At 49.9% G+C, this 15,934-nt stretch overlaps 7 protein-coding genes across 7 annotated transcripts; 4 read left to right on the top strand and 3 right to left on the bottom strand.

The window, feature by feature from the left end:
- Positions 1-236: 236 nt before the first annotated feature.
- Positions 237-1,434, top strand: Z518_02921 (uncharacterized protein; the record flags this gene model as incomplete). The annotated part of the gene is made up of 2 exons (XM_013419947.1): positions 237-1,056; positions 1,148-1,434. 2 exons carry the CDS (start codon positions 237-239, stop codon positions 1,432-1,434), a joined length of 1,107 nt encoding a protein of 368 aa, XP_013275401.1.
- Positions 1,435-1,595: 161 nt separating this feature from the next.
- Z518_02920 (uncharacterized protein) lies at positions 1,596-3,155 on the bottom strand (the record flags this gene model as incomplete). Its single annotated transcript, XM_013419946.1, has 2 exons — positions 1,596-2,896; positions 2,948-3,155. The coding sequence occupies 2 exons, from the start codon at positions 3,153-3,155 to the stop codon at positions 1,596-1,598; spliced, it is 1,509 nt and encodes a 502-aa protein (XP_013275400.1).
- Positions 3,156-3,572: 417 nt separating this feature from the next.
- Positions 3,573-4,926, top strand: Z518_02919 (tRNA pseudouridine(55) synthase; the record flags this gene model as incomplete). The annotated part of the gene is made up of 2 exons (XM_013419945.1): positions 3,573-3,612; positions 3,686-4,926. 2 exons carry the CDS (start codon positions 3,573-3,575, stop codon positions 4,924-4,926), a joined length of 1,281 nt encoding a protein of 426 aa, XP_013275399.1.
- A 354-nt stretch (positions 4,927-5,280) lies between these two features.
- On the top strand, positions 5,281-6,900 carry Z518_02918 (uncharacterized protein; the record flags this gene model as incomplete). The annotated part of the gene is made up of 1 exon (XM_013419944.1): positions 5,281-6,900. The coding sequence occupies one exon, from the start codon at positions 5,281-5,283 to the stop codon at positions 6,898-6,900; it is 1,620 nt and encodes a 539-aa protein (XP_013275398.1).
- A 706-nt stretch (positions 6,901-7,606) lies between these two features.
- Z518_02917 (uncharacterized protein) lies at positions 7,607-8,280 on the bottom strand (the record flags this gene model as incomplete). The annotated part of the gene is made up of 2 exons (XM_013419943.1): positions 7,607-8,145; positions 8,196-8,280. 2 exons carry the CDS (start codon positions 8,278-8,280, stop codon positions 7,607-7,609), a joined length of 624 nt encoding a protein of 207 aa, XP_013275397.1.
- A 589-nt stretch (positions 8,281-8,869) lies between these two features.
- Positions 8,870-9,596, top strand: Z518_02916 (uncharacterized protein; the record flags this gene model as incomplete). The annotated part of the gene is made up of 3 exons (XM_013419942.1): positions 8,870-8,899; positions 8,951-9,004; positions 9,063-9,596. 3 exons carry the CDS (start codon positions 8,870-8,872, stop codon positions 9,594-9,596), a joined length of 618 nt encoding a protein of 205 aa, XP_013275396.1.
- A 1,430-nt stretch (positions 9,597-11,026) lies between these two features.
- Z518_02915 (guanine nucleotide-binding protein subunit beta) lies at positions 11,027-12,340 on the bottom strand (the record flags this gene model as incomplete). The annotated part of the gene is made up of 5 exons (XM_013419941.1): positions 11,027-11,047; positions 11,107-11,226; positions 11,279-11,368; positions 11,423-12,135; positions 12,223-12,340. 5 exons carry the CDS (start codon positions 12,338-12,340, stop codon positions 11,027-11,029), a joined length of 1,062 nt encoding a protein of 353 aa, XP_013275395.1.
- Positions 12,341-15,934: the final 3,594 nt, after the last annotated feature.

Genomic DNA, 15,934 nt, shown 5'->3' with positions numbered 1-15,934 from the left:
CAGCTCTCCCACCGAACGACGGAGGATCAGGGTAAAAGAGAAGTTCAGGCGTAGAATTTTGAAAAGCGTATGTTTTGCTGTCCGGAGCCTGAGTACGAAGATGACTATTTCATGGGTTCTTCGTAAGACGCCGCCTGCTCTGCCGTAATCGCGTGAGTATTCGGTAAGAACACAACCCCAGGGGCTCCCCTTATTATGACTCCGCATACCACTCTTTAGACAGCCATACACTCATCATGGTCAAGAAAAGTAAGCTACTTGCCGCTCTTGATGCCTACAAGGGACGAGACTACGCGGCCGAGAAGAGAAAAGCACAAATGAAAGCGGCCGAGAAACGGAAACGACTGAAGACTGAAAAGGCGAAAATTGAAGCTGAAAATGACCCAGAAGCTTTAGCTGTTGATCAGGTACCTCAGAAATCTGATGAAAATGCTCAACCAAACGGGATTGAGCAGTCGACACTAAACGACATCTCCCCCACAATTCCTCAACCACTTGAACGGGCCGAAGCCTCTGCCTCTGAAGCAGAAAATGAATCAGACGTTCCACTCTCGGAACTTGAAGATGAAGACCTCGAAGACACCATCCCACATCAAAGAATGACGATCAATAACGGACCTGCGCTCGTCGCATCTCATAACCGTATCGCCTTGATCAAAGACCCTAAATCTCCATTCCACTATCATAATTCCCTCATATCCCACCTGTTACCGACGTCCACCTCCATCCCAGACCCCAACGACGATTTGACGAGAGAGCTGGAGTTCTATCGCATTGCACGTGAGGCCGCTGTGGAGGCACGAGCGCTACTCAAGAAAGAAAACATTCCCTTCTCCAGACCGAACGACTACTTTGCCGAGATGGTCAAGAGCGATGAACACATGGGCAAAGTCAAGAAGAAGATGTACGACGACGCTGCGTCAAAAAAGGCCGCGGAAGAAGCGAGGAAGTTGAGGGAAGCAAAGAAATTCGGGAAGGCGGTGCAGGTAGCCAAGGAGCAAGAGCGGGCGAAAGAAAAGAGAAACACGCTGGACAAGATTAAGGAGCTGAAGAGGAGTATGTTCTCCACCCCATTTTACGCACCCTCTTTCGTGGCAGATGGAATATGTGTGTCTTCATATCTCGATGCTAACAATTTCGTGTCTAGAACGCAAAGGCCAAGACACTGGCAAAGTCACGGAGGGCGACGATGATCTGTTCCAAAGCATCGACGTCGAAAACGAACCTGCTAAAGACCGATCAGGTCGAGAGCGAGGCAGTGGTTCTAATTTCAAGAGACAAAAACGCGACCACAAATACGGATTTGGGGGTAAGAAACGGTTCGCAAAGAGCGGCGACGCCGTCAGCAGCGCTGATATGCGCGGCTTCTCGGCAGCCAAAATGAAAGGAAAGGCAAAGAGACCTGGCAAAAGTAGGAGAGCAGCTGCCCGGTAAATGGGAAGGAGTCCTAGATGAAATCTGATGCCATTCCTATTCGCTACTGGAAAGGGGAAAAAGAAATCTCATATCAAAGCATATGGGGTATCACAGTCACAGGCAATGCAATGAGCCCGCCGCCCGAACGCCGTCAATGCTCGTTTGTGCCGATGAAGTCCTTATATCACCCACTGTCCCAAGAAGGCTTGGAGATGCGTCGTCTGGTGTTGCCTGCCTACTCTCTTCGCCTCCTGGGCAACTAGATCGAGCATCTCTTGCGCTTCCGGACCTGGAGGCAGTTCGGGCAAAGCGTCAGGATCATAATGACCGTTTAGTTGTCGGCTCGGGCTATCTTCGCGACTGCCGAGCGATTCAGCCGTTGTCTCTCTCAGTCGACTGGGAAGCGGAGGGCCTTGGCGTCGGGCTACTGGAGAGGAAACAGGAACGTCGCTCATTTCTTCGTCCTCGTCATGAGAATCTACTGCTCCTCGTGCCCGTTTGTGTGCCTTGCTGGCCCCACTAGGACGAAGGACTGATTTCATGCGATGCCGCTGTTTCTGGAACTTGCCTGGCGTTTTCATGATCTCCTCTGCCACCTCATCCGCTAGAGTGGCTTCGAGCTCATCATATATCCTCCGGGTAGACCAATTGAATTTCTTCCGGAGTTTGGCTTCGTTCATCAATCGAAGAAGTGGCTCTGCGGACCGCTCAAAAGCAGCCACCGCATCCTCATGGGTTCCTTCGAATGCCGGCAGTTTCTCTAGCTCGGTTGCCGCCTCATCAATACCACAATGACGCATGTTGAAGTTCGCTGATTTTCGAAGTATATTGAGCATGTCCCATATAGGTTTGGTCCAATCGATGGGTTCCGGTTTGGCTTCTGCCTCGCTACTTGTTGCAGCCTCTGATACTTCTCGAGACTCTTGATCGGACTCGTCTGAATCGCCTGACTCTTCTTGTAACTTCGCGTGTTCTTCCTCTGTGGATTCGGGCTCTTCCGATACACTGATCTGACTCGCACGAGCCAACATCGCCTTAAGTTCCTCTAGTTCGTCGGCATATGTCTCCGCTAGATGCTTCCAGAGGTGTGTCTGTGACCAGTCAATCCCTTCTCTCTCCTCGATCATTTGCTTGAGAAGAAATCTATGGTGTTTGTGAATTGTTTCCATGGCCTCGTCATCATCGTCGATTCTATATCCTGTATGTTTTTGGTATTCGGTAAGGAATGGATCTATCAGGAATCCAAATCGCTGTCGTTTTCCTGGCAGCTTTTGATGCTGGTCAACCATGAAATAGAACAAATCGATCGCCTCCACAGTATCATTGTAATGGCTCAGGTATCGATCTGAAGGCGCAATCTCGTACCAGCCTGCTTTCCCTGCAGCCCATATGACTGGCTTTCCATCATCGTTTTGACCAAAGCTATAATTTGTAACGTTCTCGATCTTTATTCGTGCGTACAGCGGATTCTCGATCAACACTTTGCAATCGTGTTAGCGCAGCCCTGTATGCTTATTGCCCATGGCCTTACCGAGATGATCCTGCTCATCATCTAGCGGCATCAATTCTCCCAGAACGCACAGCGGTACCTCTTCAGACGCCTCTAACAAGTCTGCATATCGACCCTTGCCCTGATAAAATATCTTGGCTTCTCGTAGGGCAAAGTCTGGCCATTCGTTCACATCATCTGGAACTGGATCGAGAGGTTTAAGGACACGTTCTTCAGGCAGCGTGGACATGTCCAATGATGAGATTCGAGGCTCATGCTGTGACTTTGGGGTGACGTCGTGTTATGTTGTTGCCGAACAAAGTGATGCACTAGTCATCTCGGGACGACCATCGATTCAAGCTGGTAATCTCTCTTTGTGGAGCGATGAGTAGGTGTAGGCACTATTGTCGGCAGTAATCAAGAGAGTCATATTGTAGGGGGAAGATGCAAAGATTTGAGGCTGGAACAGAGTGGAAAGCAAAAAGCGTGCTAGGCTTGACGGGGGCCCACATAAGCCACGAGCCGCCGGCGTCACGTGGCACACTCTCCGATGTTTACCCGACTTGCCTTGGTGACAGATGAAACACCTTCGTCACAGGGCACTTGCTGCTCAACGAACTTTTTCTGAGATCTCGTCCATTTCATGACCCTCCGCCATCTCATCAAGATGGCTCAGCCGTCCGTCAAGGTCCTTGAGGGCGTCTTTGGTGAGGCCAATTCCTCTCCCGAGACCCTGCCGATGATCGAATCCATTCCTGACCAGTCCATATCTGTTTCTAGCCATTAGCAAACCACCAAGCTTGTCCTCTGCCCAAGTCCTTCGAGACCTTCAGCATAAGTTTGCTGAATCCCAAACCTTTGCACCGTTGCTTCACCAGACAAAGAGGGCGCGAGAAGAGCAAGAACGGCGCCAACCGAAGCGGCGCAAAAGCAGCAATGACCAAATCTTCAAGATGGGCCACGGTGGCACCCTGGATCCTCTGGCGACAGGAATTTTGATTGTCGGAATCGGCAGAGGAACCAAGCACCTCTCTGACTTTCTTGGTTGTAAAAAGACCTACGAGACAGTGGTACTTTTCGGCAAGAGCACGGACACGTACGACGTGATGGGCAAAATTATCGCAGAGTCTCCATCAAAAGACATACCCAAAAACATCGTCCAGGAGCAAGTCCACAAATTCCGTGGCAAAATGAAGCAGATTCCTCCCATATATAGCGCAATCAAGATTGAGGGCATGAAGTTATATGATTATGCCAGAAGCGGCAAGGAATTGCCTCGAGAGTTGGAGAGCCGGGATGTTGAATTATACGAATGTTCTTTACTCGAATTCTACAGACCTGGCGAGCACGATTTTCGATGGCCGGCAGAGCAGGCCGACGACGAAGAGAAAGCTATAGCCAAAAAGCTCCTGGACGGAGCCGAATCGACCAAGAAGGCAATGGCCGAAGAAGCTCAACAGCAGCCCCTGAACAGCTCTCGAGGCGAAGAAAATCCAGATGTTGGAATCAATGACTTCCCGCCGAAGACAAAGGCTGCAATGCATATTCATCACCTTCCCACTCAGGACCCGTTTCCTGCTGAGGCCTCTGCTGCACGCATTCGCCTGACAGTTAGCAGTGGTTTCTACGTGCGGTCGTTTGCTCATGACTTTGGGCTTGCTTGTGGTACTTATGGAACAATGGCTTCCTTGGTGCGAAGTCAACAAGGCAATTTTACTACCCTTGAGCCTGTTCCCGAGGGCTATAGTCCTACGCTCACGTACAAGGACATGGAAGCCGGGGAAGATGTATGGGGTCCCAAAATCATTCCGGTCTTAGAAAAATGGTTAGAGATACATCCGGAGCCGTCAGTTCAAAATCGTATCGATGATCGGGACCGGCCGAAGAAGAAATTTTCCTACAAGAGCGGCCAGGGGTTTCAAGGCCGTGGCGGCGGGTCGAAGAGGACATGGAGTGATCGAGAAGAGGAGGATAGGTCTCGTCCTTCGAGGAGACGTAATAGTTCGTCGCCAGAAGCATGAGAGAATAGTAGGGTACAAAATTTTTATGTACCACTATCCCGGCAGGCCAAGTAAATATAGGGGAGTAAAAATGAGTGATATCACGCCAAGAGCGGTTCCTGCATCGGCAATTCCTTGATTAAGTTGACTTTGACTGCGCCTTGACAAGGATTTTTTTTTCGGCCTGGCCGCCTTGAAGATTGCCCCATCTTCACTACTCTATCCCTGCGGTCGTGTGATCGTTCAGCCCAAGTTTTCTTGCGCCCTCGCATTTCCTCTCACATTCTTTCATCTTTTCCATGTTGGCGCAATATAGAGCGCCTTTATTCCTGGCATCTACTGCGACAAATTCACTCCCTCTATCCACTCGCTACGATGGGACCGTTGCCGCCGCAGAACAGACCCTTGTCATTCGCTGCTTTGAAAGCGAAGAAGGCCCCTCCCAAGATTACCACAAAGATCGTCACTGTGAATGCACATGCGAAGACGGCGATGAAGCCTCAGCCATCCGTTCCGTCCACCAAGCCTTCGGTCGCGCAAAAACCTGTCTCTAACGGAACCCCACACGTAGGAAATGGATATCGCAAGTCAAGCACGCCGGCTTCAATACCTTCGAGACAAACAAGCCGCGAGCCACTGGAAAGGGTGAAGCAAGAAAAACAAAGCCGAACAAAACGATCGTCTCCCGCGGTCTCCACCCCGAGACTGACGAGTTCAGATGAAGAAAGCGAGGCAGACGAGGACCAACCTAGAAAGCGACTTCGACTCGATCAGACCGGAAGAATAGACGAAAAACGGCGAGTTCGGGATCTTGGGTCATTTTCTGAAGAAGATAGTGGTGTCTTCTCCATGGTGCATGCGCTGGACATTGCGAACAGCTGCATCATCGAGCAGGGGAGAGACAAGTACGAAGCATTTTTCACGGCTCTGGAAGGAGATGAGGATGAATGTCCAACAATCGAGCTGCAATATCCTAGTGCGTTACAATGCGAGAAGTATCAGCTGGTCAGGCCGACGGATTCCTCAGATTTCAAACCTTTGGATGAGATAGAAGCCAACATGAAAATCGTGGCGGAGTACTATCTCGACAATGTTTCAGCAAGCAAGGTCACAAGCGAGGAAGACGGCTCGGGGCTTATCCAAATGTTGCACCGTCAGGCCACTTTAGGTTTGAAGGGACGAGTTGGTGCCCAGTCCAGATATATTGGCGTGGTCGAAAAGTATAATGAGTTGGTTGCGGAGAAGCGCAGGGATGGCACGATCGCAAAGAAACTAGACGAGATGGCCCGTGTTGATCTCAAGCTCGTCGAGCATATTATTAAGAACCAGGTCTACGCTCGCACTGTGTCGCCTCAGGTCAATCTTGTCAGACACTACGAGAGCTTTTCCGACAACGTCTACGGAGAGCTCCTGCCCAAGTTTCTGAGCCGCATCTTCAAAGAGACGAAATTGGAATCCGATCAGATCTTTATCGACCTCGGTTCAGGTGTTGGTAACTGCGTCCTTCAGGCAGCACTAGAGACCGGATGTGAATCTTGGGGCTGCGAGGTCATGGACAATCCTAATGCGTTGGCTCAGCTTCAGGCAGAGGAATTCCCTGCTCGGTGTCGCCTGTGGGGGATCAAACCCGGCGAAGTCCACCTAATTCATGGAGACTTCCTGAAGAATGAACAAGTCCGGCAGGTGTTAAAGAAGGCAGACGTTATCCTCGTCAATAACCAGGCATTCACAGCTGAATTGAATGACAAGCTGAAATATGTGTTCTTGGACCTGAAAGAAGGATGCCAAATTGTCAGCCTCAAGCCATTCCGCAGCCCGGCGCATAAAATCAAGGATTCGAACGTCAACGACCCTGTCAATGTGCTTGCAGTCATGGAGAAGGATCGTTGGAGCGGCATGGTCAGTTGGACGGATGATCCTGGAAAATGGTATCATCAGCGTAAGGATTCAAGGGAGTTGGAGGTCTTCGTCAAGAGCATGGGAGGCTTGAATTAGGGTTCGAGTCTGAATTTTTCCCTGCAGAACTCGCGCTTCTCAGAAGCATCGGCACTGAATTGGGTTGGTCATTGGATGAAATCTCATGAATGACGACAATTTGCATGGCGTTGGAGAACAGCGAGAAGCAACGAGCATTGTCCAGGCGCATCTGCAATAAGGAGCTGGCTTAATTGTTCAATCTGGCCCGGTGCCACGGAATAGATTGGAGATAATGTATCAATCCTCCAATCCTTCAATCGGTCAATCCCGAACCGGTGAACCTGGTCTCCCTCTTCGGCTCTGTTATCTATGAAAGTTTGTGGCTGTGTGCATTCTTCACTTGGTTTCCATCTACTGCACACCCAAATGCCAGGCAGTCTATCGTGATAAAGGTTATTCAGGGAACCAGTCAAGCATCGGACTGACCTGTGAGTTATTCAAACTTCAGTGAGGCGTTGGCCTTTTTGTGCATCAATCAACAAGAGTGATCAGAAGGGAGGCTTTGGAATACTCACTGTCAGGATCTTGTTGCACAGCTGTAGCCATGAACACACTTAGCCGATGATCAAGTCCGCTTTCGGCCTAAGCACTTTGTAAACTTCGTCCGCCCGTCTTCGCTATATCTTTTCTTGATGAGTCCGGCTTGCTTTTCCCTAAGACGGAAGCGATGAGACTCTTGGCTTTCGTGACATCGACACTTCGTAGCCTTTCCAAAGCGGTGAGATTAGCCGAATTTGTTTTCTTCATTCATCCTGTCAGCCTCCTTGCCCATTCTTGCCATCCATCGATCAACAAGATCCTTGTTTTCCTTTCTCAATTTGCCGGACTGCTCCTCGGCCATATTGAGTTGAAGATTCAAGGTCACATTCTCGTCTTGGACGTTTTCTATCAACTTGGCTTTGCCTTTCAACTCTTCGTCTCGATCTCTCAGCTTGATAGTCAACTGTGACAAGTTCGAATTCAACTGAGTGATGCGTTTGCTGTCCGCTCTAGCCTTTCCTTTCAATGTCTCGAGTTCTCGTAAAGCAGTATCTAGACGAGATTGAAGATTGCTCCGTTCTTGTTGTGCTTTGGCCAGGTCTTGACGCATCTGAGCAAGCGAAGGAGAATCAGGACTAGCAACAGGCGACGCGACCCTCCTCAAGCCCATGCCCATGCCCATCAGTGAAGGCTGCGGGGAGGTGACCGGCTCTACATCTTCCGTCGGCGCCAGGGCAGATGTCCTTCGCTGCAGCTCAGCCTTCTCATCTGCAAGCTTGGTGCCTACACGTGTTGGTGATCGAGCCATTTCACTCCTGGCAATTCTGGCTTACAATAGTCATAGAGATCCAGGTTTGCTTTCTCCACCTTGTCTCTGGCTTGCAAGGCTGCAAGATATTGTTCTTTCCACGTCGCCATGGCGTCACCGGAGCTGAATCATTGTGAGAAACCGTTCATGGGGAAGCTTAGAAAAGGTATCTAAGGAGAGCGCCAGAAGAAAGATGATCCATACCAAACGCCACGGATGATTATATCGATTAAACGACAAAGGGCAAGAAAAGAAACTCAGCCAAACAGGGTCGCCTCGGTAAACTTGCCCAAACGACTCGGTCACCTGGAGGAGGGTCTGATCTGATGAGCTGCCACCCGCCAAACTGCGGGTACTTGGGCTACTTTCGTACATAATATGAACGAACATCCTCCTACTAACTTGTATGATTCCGACACTCTCATACAGAACGAGTTATAAGCTTCCTCTCAGCGCTAGTATCCCTGTTAGACTACTGCAACACCCTCACCTTCAAGCGCACACCCCCAGAGAAACCTAAATCTTCCCTTCCAACACCATCGATGACCACGCGTGACCTCTTTGCAGAGAGTTACCACCCCAGATCACAGACATAGTTCAAGCCAGCTCGATCAAGAAGGCAGCCCATTTCTTCCGGGCACAAGGCATCTTGCTTCAACTCGAGCGGATAAAGTCTTCTCAACATTCACAACGCCCGTCATGGCTTCGAGGAAGAAGGTGCTATTGAAAGTACGTATATTCAACTCTTTCGTACACAACATACTGACGCCATCACAACAGGTCATTATCCTGGGCGATAGCGGGGTGGGTAAGACCAGTTTAATGAACCAATATGTCCGTCTCCTTCCTCTTCTCCTGCTTCGAGTACAGTGCTGACTCCGTCGAACTCTAGGTGAACAAGAAATTCTCTACATCCTACAAAGCCACAATTGGCGCCGATTTTCTCACGAAGGAAGTTACCGTTGACGATCGAATCGTGACACTCCAGCTCTGGGATACAGCCGGCCAAGAGCGTTTCCAATCCCTGGGAGTCGCCTTCTACCGAGGTGCCGACTGCTGCGTCCTGGTGTACGACGTCAACTCCACCAAGTCATTTGAGACCCTCGATTCATGGCGTGATGAGTTCCTTATCCAAGCCAGCCCGCGCGACCCGGATAGCTTCCCCTTCGTCGTGCTCGGAAACAAGATTGACATGGGCGAAGACAGGAGAATGATCACACAGAAAAGGGCACTTGCTTACTGTCAAAGTCGAGGACAGATGCCGTATTTCGAGACCAGTGCAAAGGAGAGTATCAATGTCGAGCAGGCATTTGAAGTCATCGCGAGGAATGCACTGGCCCAAGAGGAGAGTGAGGAATACGGTGGTGACTTCTCAGATCCTATCAATATCAATCTGGATCAGGAGAGAGATGGTTGTGCTTGCTAAGATGGGGGAGAATCTAACCATCTTGTTAGGCGGTTCGGTTTGGAACTCACTTTGCAGAAGATCAACAAGGAAATCGTTTGACCCTCGCCTATTGGAATTGGAGGAGACCAGGAAGGGAGGGATAACGTGCGCACCATGCCCCTTTTTCAGTCGAAACAAGATTTCCCATATACCAGCCCTGCGGCACGAGATCGCTCTGTGACTGAATCGATGTTGGCATGCTCGTATTCCATATTGTGATGGCGTTTTCTTGGTGTGTAGGGTTCGTTCAAGGCTGCAAGCAAGCAAGGGCTAGGACCGGCAAGCGTGTACAGATACTGATACAGACAATCCACAGTTGAAATCCTCCATTTCCAGTTCATGCATCGAGTTTAAGTGATCCATACTTTCAACTCGGCCTCCATTTTGGGTTTTATCGTTCGCAGTAATCGAAGTCATCCTTCTTTGAAAAGCATGTGGGAAGTTTTTACAGCCACGTCTCTCGAATGAAACGGAAGCAGCATGGAGGTTCGGGCCCGAAAGAAGATCATAGGGAGAATCCACCCGAGAAAATACTTTTGCAGGCCAACGAATCACTCAGCCAGACCAAAGGCGGAATTGAATTCCTAAAACAAGGTAGATTGATGACTAGCAAAGCCTCTTGTCGTCGCTGCCATGGTGCAAATCTGAAGCTTTCCGTAACTCTCTGTTTTTCATCACCCCCTATTCTTTCACGCCTGGTGTGACAGTCTCTTGACTTTCATTTTCTCATGCTTCCTCTCCCATCTCCGCCCCCGGTTCCTTATCCCTCAGACTTATGAGAGTGATAGATTTTCTTGACCGTGAAGTAGCAGACACACACTGGACAGGGGAGAGTAAACCAAAAACAAGAGAATTCGACGACATTTGTTCCATTTAGATTTTCTTGGGTTTTTGCGCTGCTGTTGACACGCTATTTTGGAGGAAGAAAAATACAGGAACAACAAATTTTTTTGGTGGCTCAACATTAAAAGGAGACTCTCGCGGATAGGAAACGGGGCAGTTCCATAGGCCAGAGGCACAACCCTTAGTACCACACAGATTAAGCTCGATCTTGCACCAGGCCCGGTCATGATAAGTCGTGGAGGAAAAAAACACGCGCACACTCGCCAGTGAGATGACGACTCAATCAGTTCAAAGGGTCCTTCCTAAGCCTGATCCGTCCCGCGAAGCACCAGATAGATCCCTATCCAGTAAATGGCCAGGCGGTCCAAAAAAAAAAAGGAGCAAGGCCCCTTCCTTTCTTTAGTGAACAGTCCACTCGGGGGGTTGCCAGAAAGCCGAAAAGCCGTCGACCGGAGGATGATGAGAAAAAAAGGGTTTCCTGATACTGTTGTTGCTCGGCAATCTCGAAATATCATCTGGCCATGTCGCACCAGTGGAACAAATACATCCTCCCTCCCATATTTGATTTACCACGCCCAGATTTTGAGCTAGAATAACGCATTAGCCAATTTCCAGATCGAACATCAACGACAATGTCATCGCTTACTAGAGAATCCCATGAACCAGTACATAAGCTGATCCCATCGTTGCTAACACCCAGACAGCTGACACGATTTTCATGACCATTCAGCGAGCCAACTTTGTCACCACGTAGAGTATCCCAGACCTAAGATTCGAATCAGCACCGATTGCGCTTGACAAACTTGGGAGCAACCGACTTTGCATTCATAGTCATCATAGCCTGCGAAAAGTAATCGGCCGGAGACTGAGAAGGCGACCGAGGTAATGCCGCAAAGAACCTGTTCATTCTACAGATCTGAGTAAGTAGCAGAATCAAGACGTAGCAGGGCAATCAAGCATACCTGATAAGACATTAATTCACGATCTGCCCTAATGTCAAAAAGCCGGCAAGAGGCATCATCGGAACCGGTTCCGAACGCATTTCCGTCTGGGAAGAATTGGATAGCATTGATGTCAGATTCATGGCCAGCAAATGTTTGAACAGCCTTTCCAGTCCGAACATCCCACAATTTTGCAAAAGCATCGCATGCACCCGAGACAAAAACATTTGCGTTCGTGGGGTTTATGCTGATGCTCATGACATCGCCCAAATGATCGGCGAATTCGGTGACTTTGGAACCAGTCTCAATATCCCACATCATGCAAGTCATATCACCGGAAGAGGTGATGATCTTGCGGTCATTGACGAACCGACAGCATGACAGATATCCGGAGTGGCCAGACAGCTCACGAGCAACGCGCGTTGGGCCTTCCCTTGTAGAAAGGTTGTAGATAGAGCAAATATTGTCAAGACCACCACACGCCACATAATTGCCGCTGGGGGCATATGCGCAAGTCATGACCCATGAGGAGCGGAGAGGAATGGCGTGTACTTTGTTCGTGGTATAGGCGTCCCAGATGATGAGCTTTCCATCTTGCGAAGCAGAGACTAAATGCCGCCTGTCTGTTGACCAATGCATGGCATAAATCTTTGCAAGGTGGCCCTTGAGATTCCTTCGAGGCTTCATGCCTATCCGAGGAAGCGCTTCGGTATTGTTGAGCGCGACTTGTCGCACTGGAAAAGCCCCACAATTAGCCAATCCGCAAACGAAAGACTCTGAAGCGTACATGTTAAGGAGCATCAAAAGGCGCATGGACTTACAGCTGGTGTCGGCTAGATCATCTTTCTTGCGCTTGATTCTATCTTTCAGGCCTTCTGCTTCTCTTCTTGCAGCCGTGATTTTGGCCTGCATTTGCTCTCCAGTCAAATCGGTCGACATGGTCCCGATTGGGGTCCTTTTCGGACCAGGTCAGGTGGAATTGTACAGGGAATCAGAGACTTGGACCTGGACCGGCTCAGAAGGGTGCGCAAGGAGGAATTGCGGTGATTTTGATGTTGAGTCGTCGTTGGGAGTGGGCGAGGCACAGGAGCTCAGGTATCAGGGATGGGTAAATTTCCGCGGTCCACAGTGCCGCGGGTGGCAGATTGGAGGAAGGAGGGGAGGAGAGAGGATGATGGGGCTGGGCAAGGTTAAGGAAAGGGCGATCGAAGACAATCAATGCTAGAAAGGTAAATTGAAGGTCGTCGTCGACAATAGGCTGATTGACGGTGTCGAGGTTGGATCAGGAAAGCATCTTAGAACTGAAGGCAAGTAAGTGAAATAGCACAGGAACTGGCAGGTCGGCTTGTTGGTGTCTAGTGCCGTGTCCAGTGGCGCCCAGTGATCCCGTTCGAGTGCGAGTGGTCAGAGCCAGTTCCACTGAGAGAGCCGCTGCTGATGCCCGTGTTGCCAGCGCTGGGGTTCAAGCATCAAGAATGGGCGGACTGCGCAGTGACTTTTCGTTTCCAGTTCTTTGTTAAGTTCGGGCGTTTGAAGCAGCAGATCAACCCCCCCTTCCCCCCAAGTGCGGTTCCAAATCCTACGGATGCAGGCCACGGAGCACCGTGTTACCATTGTACCAACTCGAGCAGGATAGTTACTCCGTTCTCTGCTGCCGCACTCCATCCACAGGGTGACAAAGAAACCAAGTTCCCCCAACTCGCTCCAACACCCGATTCATCGCTTCCATCCGAACCCCAGAGCCAGATGCACAGATTTTGTAATTCTAAATCGTCCCAATCACTCGAACTCCATGCGACCTCCTCCTCCGGCCTTGCAATTCAACACTGCGCGCGACAACTGAGCATGCGCTAGGCACGGCAATAGCACAAGAAGTGTCAAATACTGTGGCTTTCACGAACTTTTTTCTCGCAAACGATTCCTTGTCGTGCGGGTCTCTCAGTCCCCAATCGGTGCATTAGATCAAGAGGAGGGTGCCGGGGGAGCGCTGCCGAGGGGGAGCTGCCGGGGGTTAGGGATGCGGCGAAGAGAGGCTTGCCAGGGATTGTAGTCGGCAGCCCAAGACAAACAAGAAGAGAGGAGAGATTGATCATTGCCCTGTCGCGTCTAATGCTGGCTAAAAAAGACGCCGGTGTGACGCTTCTCTGTCCCCCTCCATTTCCGTATGGACCCAGTAAGTCAACTCCAAGTATAGTACTGAAGCACCCGTCCTTGGGAATTCGAAACGAGAAAAGCACTTGCAGCAGAAAGGGGCCGACCGTTCAGCTCTCCCCCCTCCATTTCGTTAGAGTATTGCTGATCCTCCAGCTCCATCACCAGCCTAGTAGCCAATCACTTCGCTTGTCTGCAGAGCCTGACGGCGTTGAGAGTGCCCTTGCTAAAAGTGCAAATGGGTCGATTGACAACAAGCACCAGCAAGAAATAAAGCCGTAATGCTTTCCCTCGTCTCGCTGATCAAAAATCTAAAATCGGCCAGCTCCAAAATTGCTCCGGATTACAGAGTCTATGGAGTATATTGCTGATCGTCCCCCTTTCCAGTTCAATTTACACGTGGACTTCCCATCCCCTTTACGGATTTTATCTCTTGGTATAGATCCCGATCCCTCGTGGTGAAGACGTGATTTTGAGGCCAGGGATCCCGATGTCCTGCACAACGAAGAGGATGGCTTTATTGTCAAGGGCCCCACCGTCAAAGCCATGGCATTTCTGACCCGCAGCATGCTCGATGAGGTCTGTTCAGATTGGGCCCCCTGAGAAGTGGCGTCGGTCGCTGCGGAGCGTGGTCCATATGATCGAGAATAATGTTGCTCATTCAAAAATACATTTAATGACTGCAGAATGCGGCTCTCACAATGAGCAGCGTTTCGTACTTTAACGCGATAAGAATTCTCGCTCCAGCCAGGCCCTGATGGTTAGAGACAGTGGCTCGACGCTCATAATTAAGGTTCCAAAGGGTGTGTTCCGAGTTCCGGATCGTCCCTGCCAAGGGTTGTTGGCAAAGACCACTGCAGTTTGAATCTTTTACTCCCTCAACTCCCTCGAGGCAATAACACAACACGACAGTTAAAGTATTCATCAGCTGAGGAACGTTTCCGCCACCAATTTCACACCCAGCTGCTATTTTTCCCATACCTTCCACTTATGTTCTGGACAATAAGCTGCATTTACGGCACCTCCTCCGTGGCACCAAGGCATTCGGAGCGCATGGGTTGAAGACGAATCCCTCAAGGTTGGTCAACCGCTGCTCGATATCAGGTGAGGAAACCTTATCTCCAACACGTGTTGTGTCAATCGTCCTTGATGTGGAATATATCTAGCCGTTTGCGTGTCTGACATCTCCGCTTGTCATACGGTTGGTATACAGTGGTATCCTCCTTACTACATCTATAGCACCCAAGAACAAAGGTGCAGCTGCACTATCCACAGCAGGGATGATGATGTTCAGTGGCAGCCTCTAATCTCCCGGCTCTCGACCCTCAGCGTTTTATAGCCATTGGTCCGACAACTTCTCTAGGTGGGTTATGCTTGATTGCTGCGAAGACAGCACAGGTTTATGGTATTACTACAGACCAACATCTCACTTCAGGGATCCTCCACTCCAAACTCATTGAAGTAAACCATCTCAACACATCCAGATCAAACTGGTCCCAAGCAGCTGAAAACAAGGTTTTCTCCAAGTCCAAGAAGCTCTTTGCAGAGCCAATCACAGTCTCTTCAAACGGTCGATAGTTTATACCTAGCAGCTTCTTTGACATCGCATTATCGAATTTGAAGGATCCTAGGGCCAAGGCATGCTTCCCGGTTCATCACACGGAATCTTCTCATCCAGCTGAGAGAAGTCCCGCCTCAAGATGTCACCAAATTTCCTGTTCGAATTGCTGCCTGGGGAGACAAAAATATCAGCAGTTTCTAACTCCAGGAGCGAACCGCCGCCTGGTAATGTGCCAATGCCGAATCCTATGGGAACGTTGGCATGATTTCGGACTCTCGCGCAGACCTCAAATTGACTTACTCGCTGATGTGCAAAGAATCTGGCAGCATCAGGGCTGTCGCATGCCCCCCTTTTATCTCCCGGATCGAAAGCGGTGATGCGGCAGCGAATTAATTGTGTCCAGGACCACAGCATCGGCCACAGTGATAGAGGCATCCACGACTATGAACAGAGTTAAAGGTGAGGATGGAATACTGGTGGAATAGCATGCCCTGCGGAAGTAAGATTGATACACGATAGATCCCCCTTCGCAAGTCGTATCTGGTTGACTACTACTTGGAACAGACTATCGTTTTCAATGCTTTGGGCCTTCATTCATGCCACCTGCTGGCGCTGCACCTTCTATCACAGGCTTGCAGTTGTCCATCAGTATCGATTTGCGCAGCATCGACCAGCCCTGCAGCGAGAATAGAAATCCCTCAGACTTGGGCAAAAGACGAGCATAGCGGCAACTGGTCAGCAAATCACCATCCAACAGCATCGAATGAGTTGGATGCAGGGGAATAAGAGGATTAGATTCCAATCGCATGCGTTTGGACTCG

This window comes from Rhinocladiella mackenziei, assembly GCF_000835555.1.
Source record: "Rhinocladiella mackenziei CBS 650.93 unplaced genomic scaffold supercont1.2, whole genome shotgun sequence".
NCBI lineage: Eukaryota > Fungi > Ascomycota > Eurotiomycetes > Chaetothyriales > Herpotrichiellaceae > Rhinocladiella > Rhinocladiella mackenziei.
This window is presented reverse-complemented; position numbering and strand designations above follow the sequence as displayed.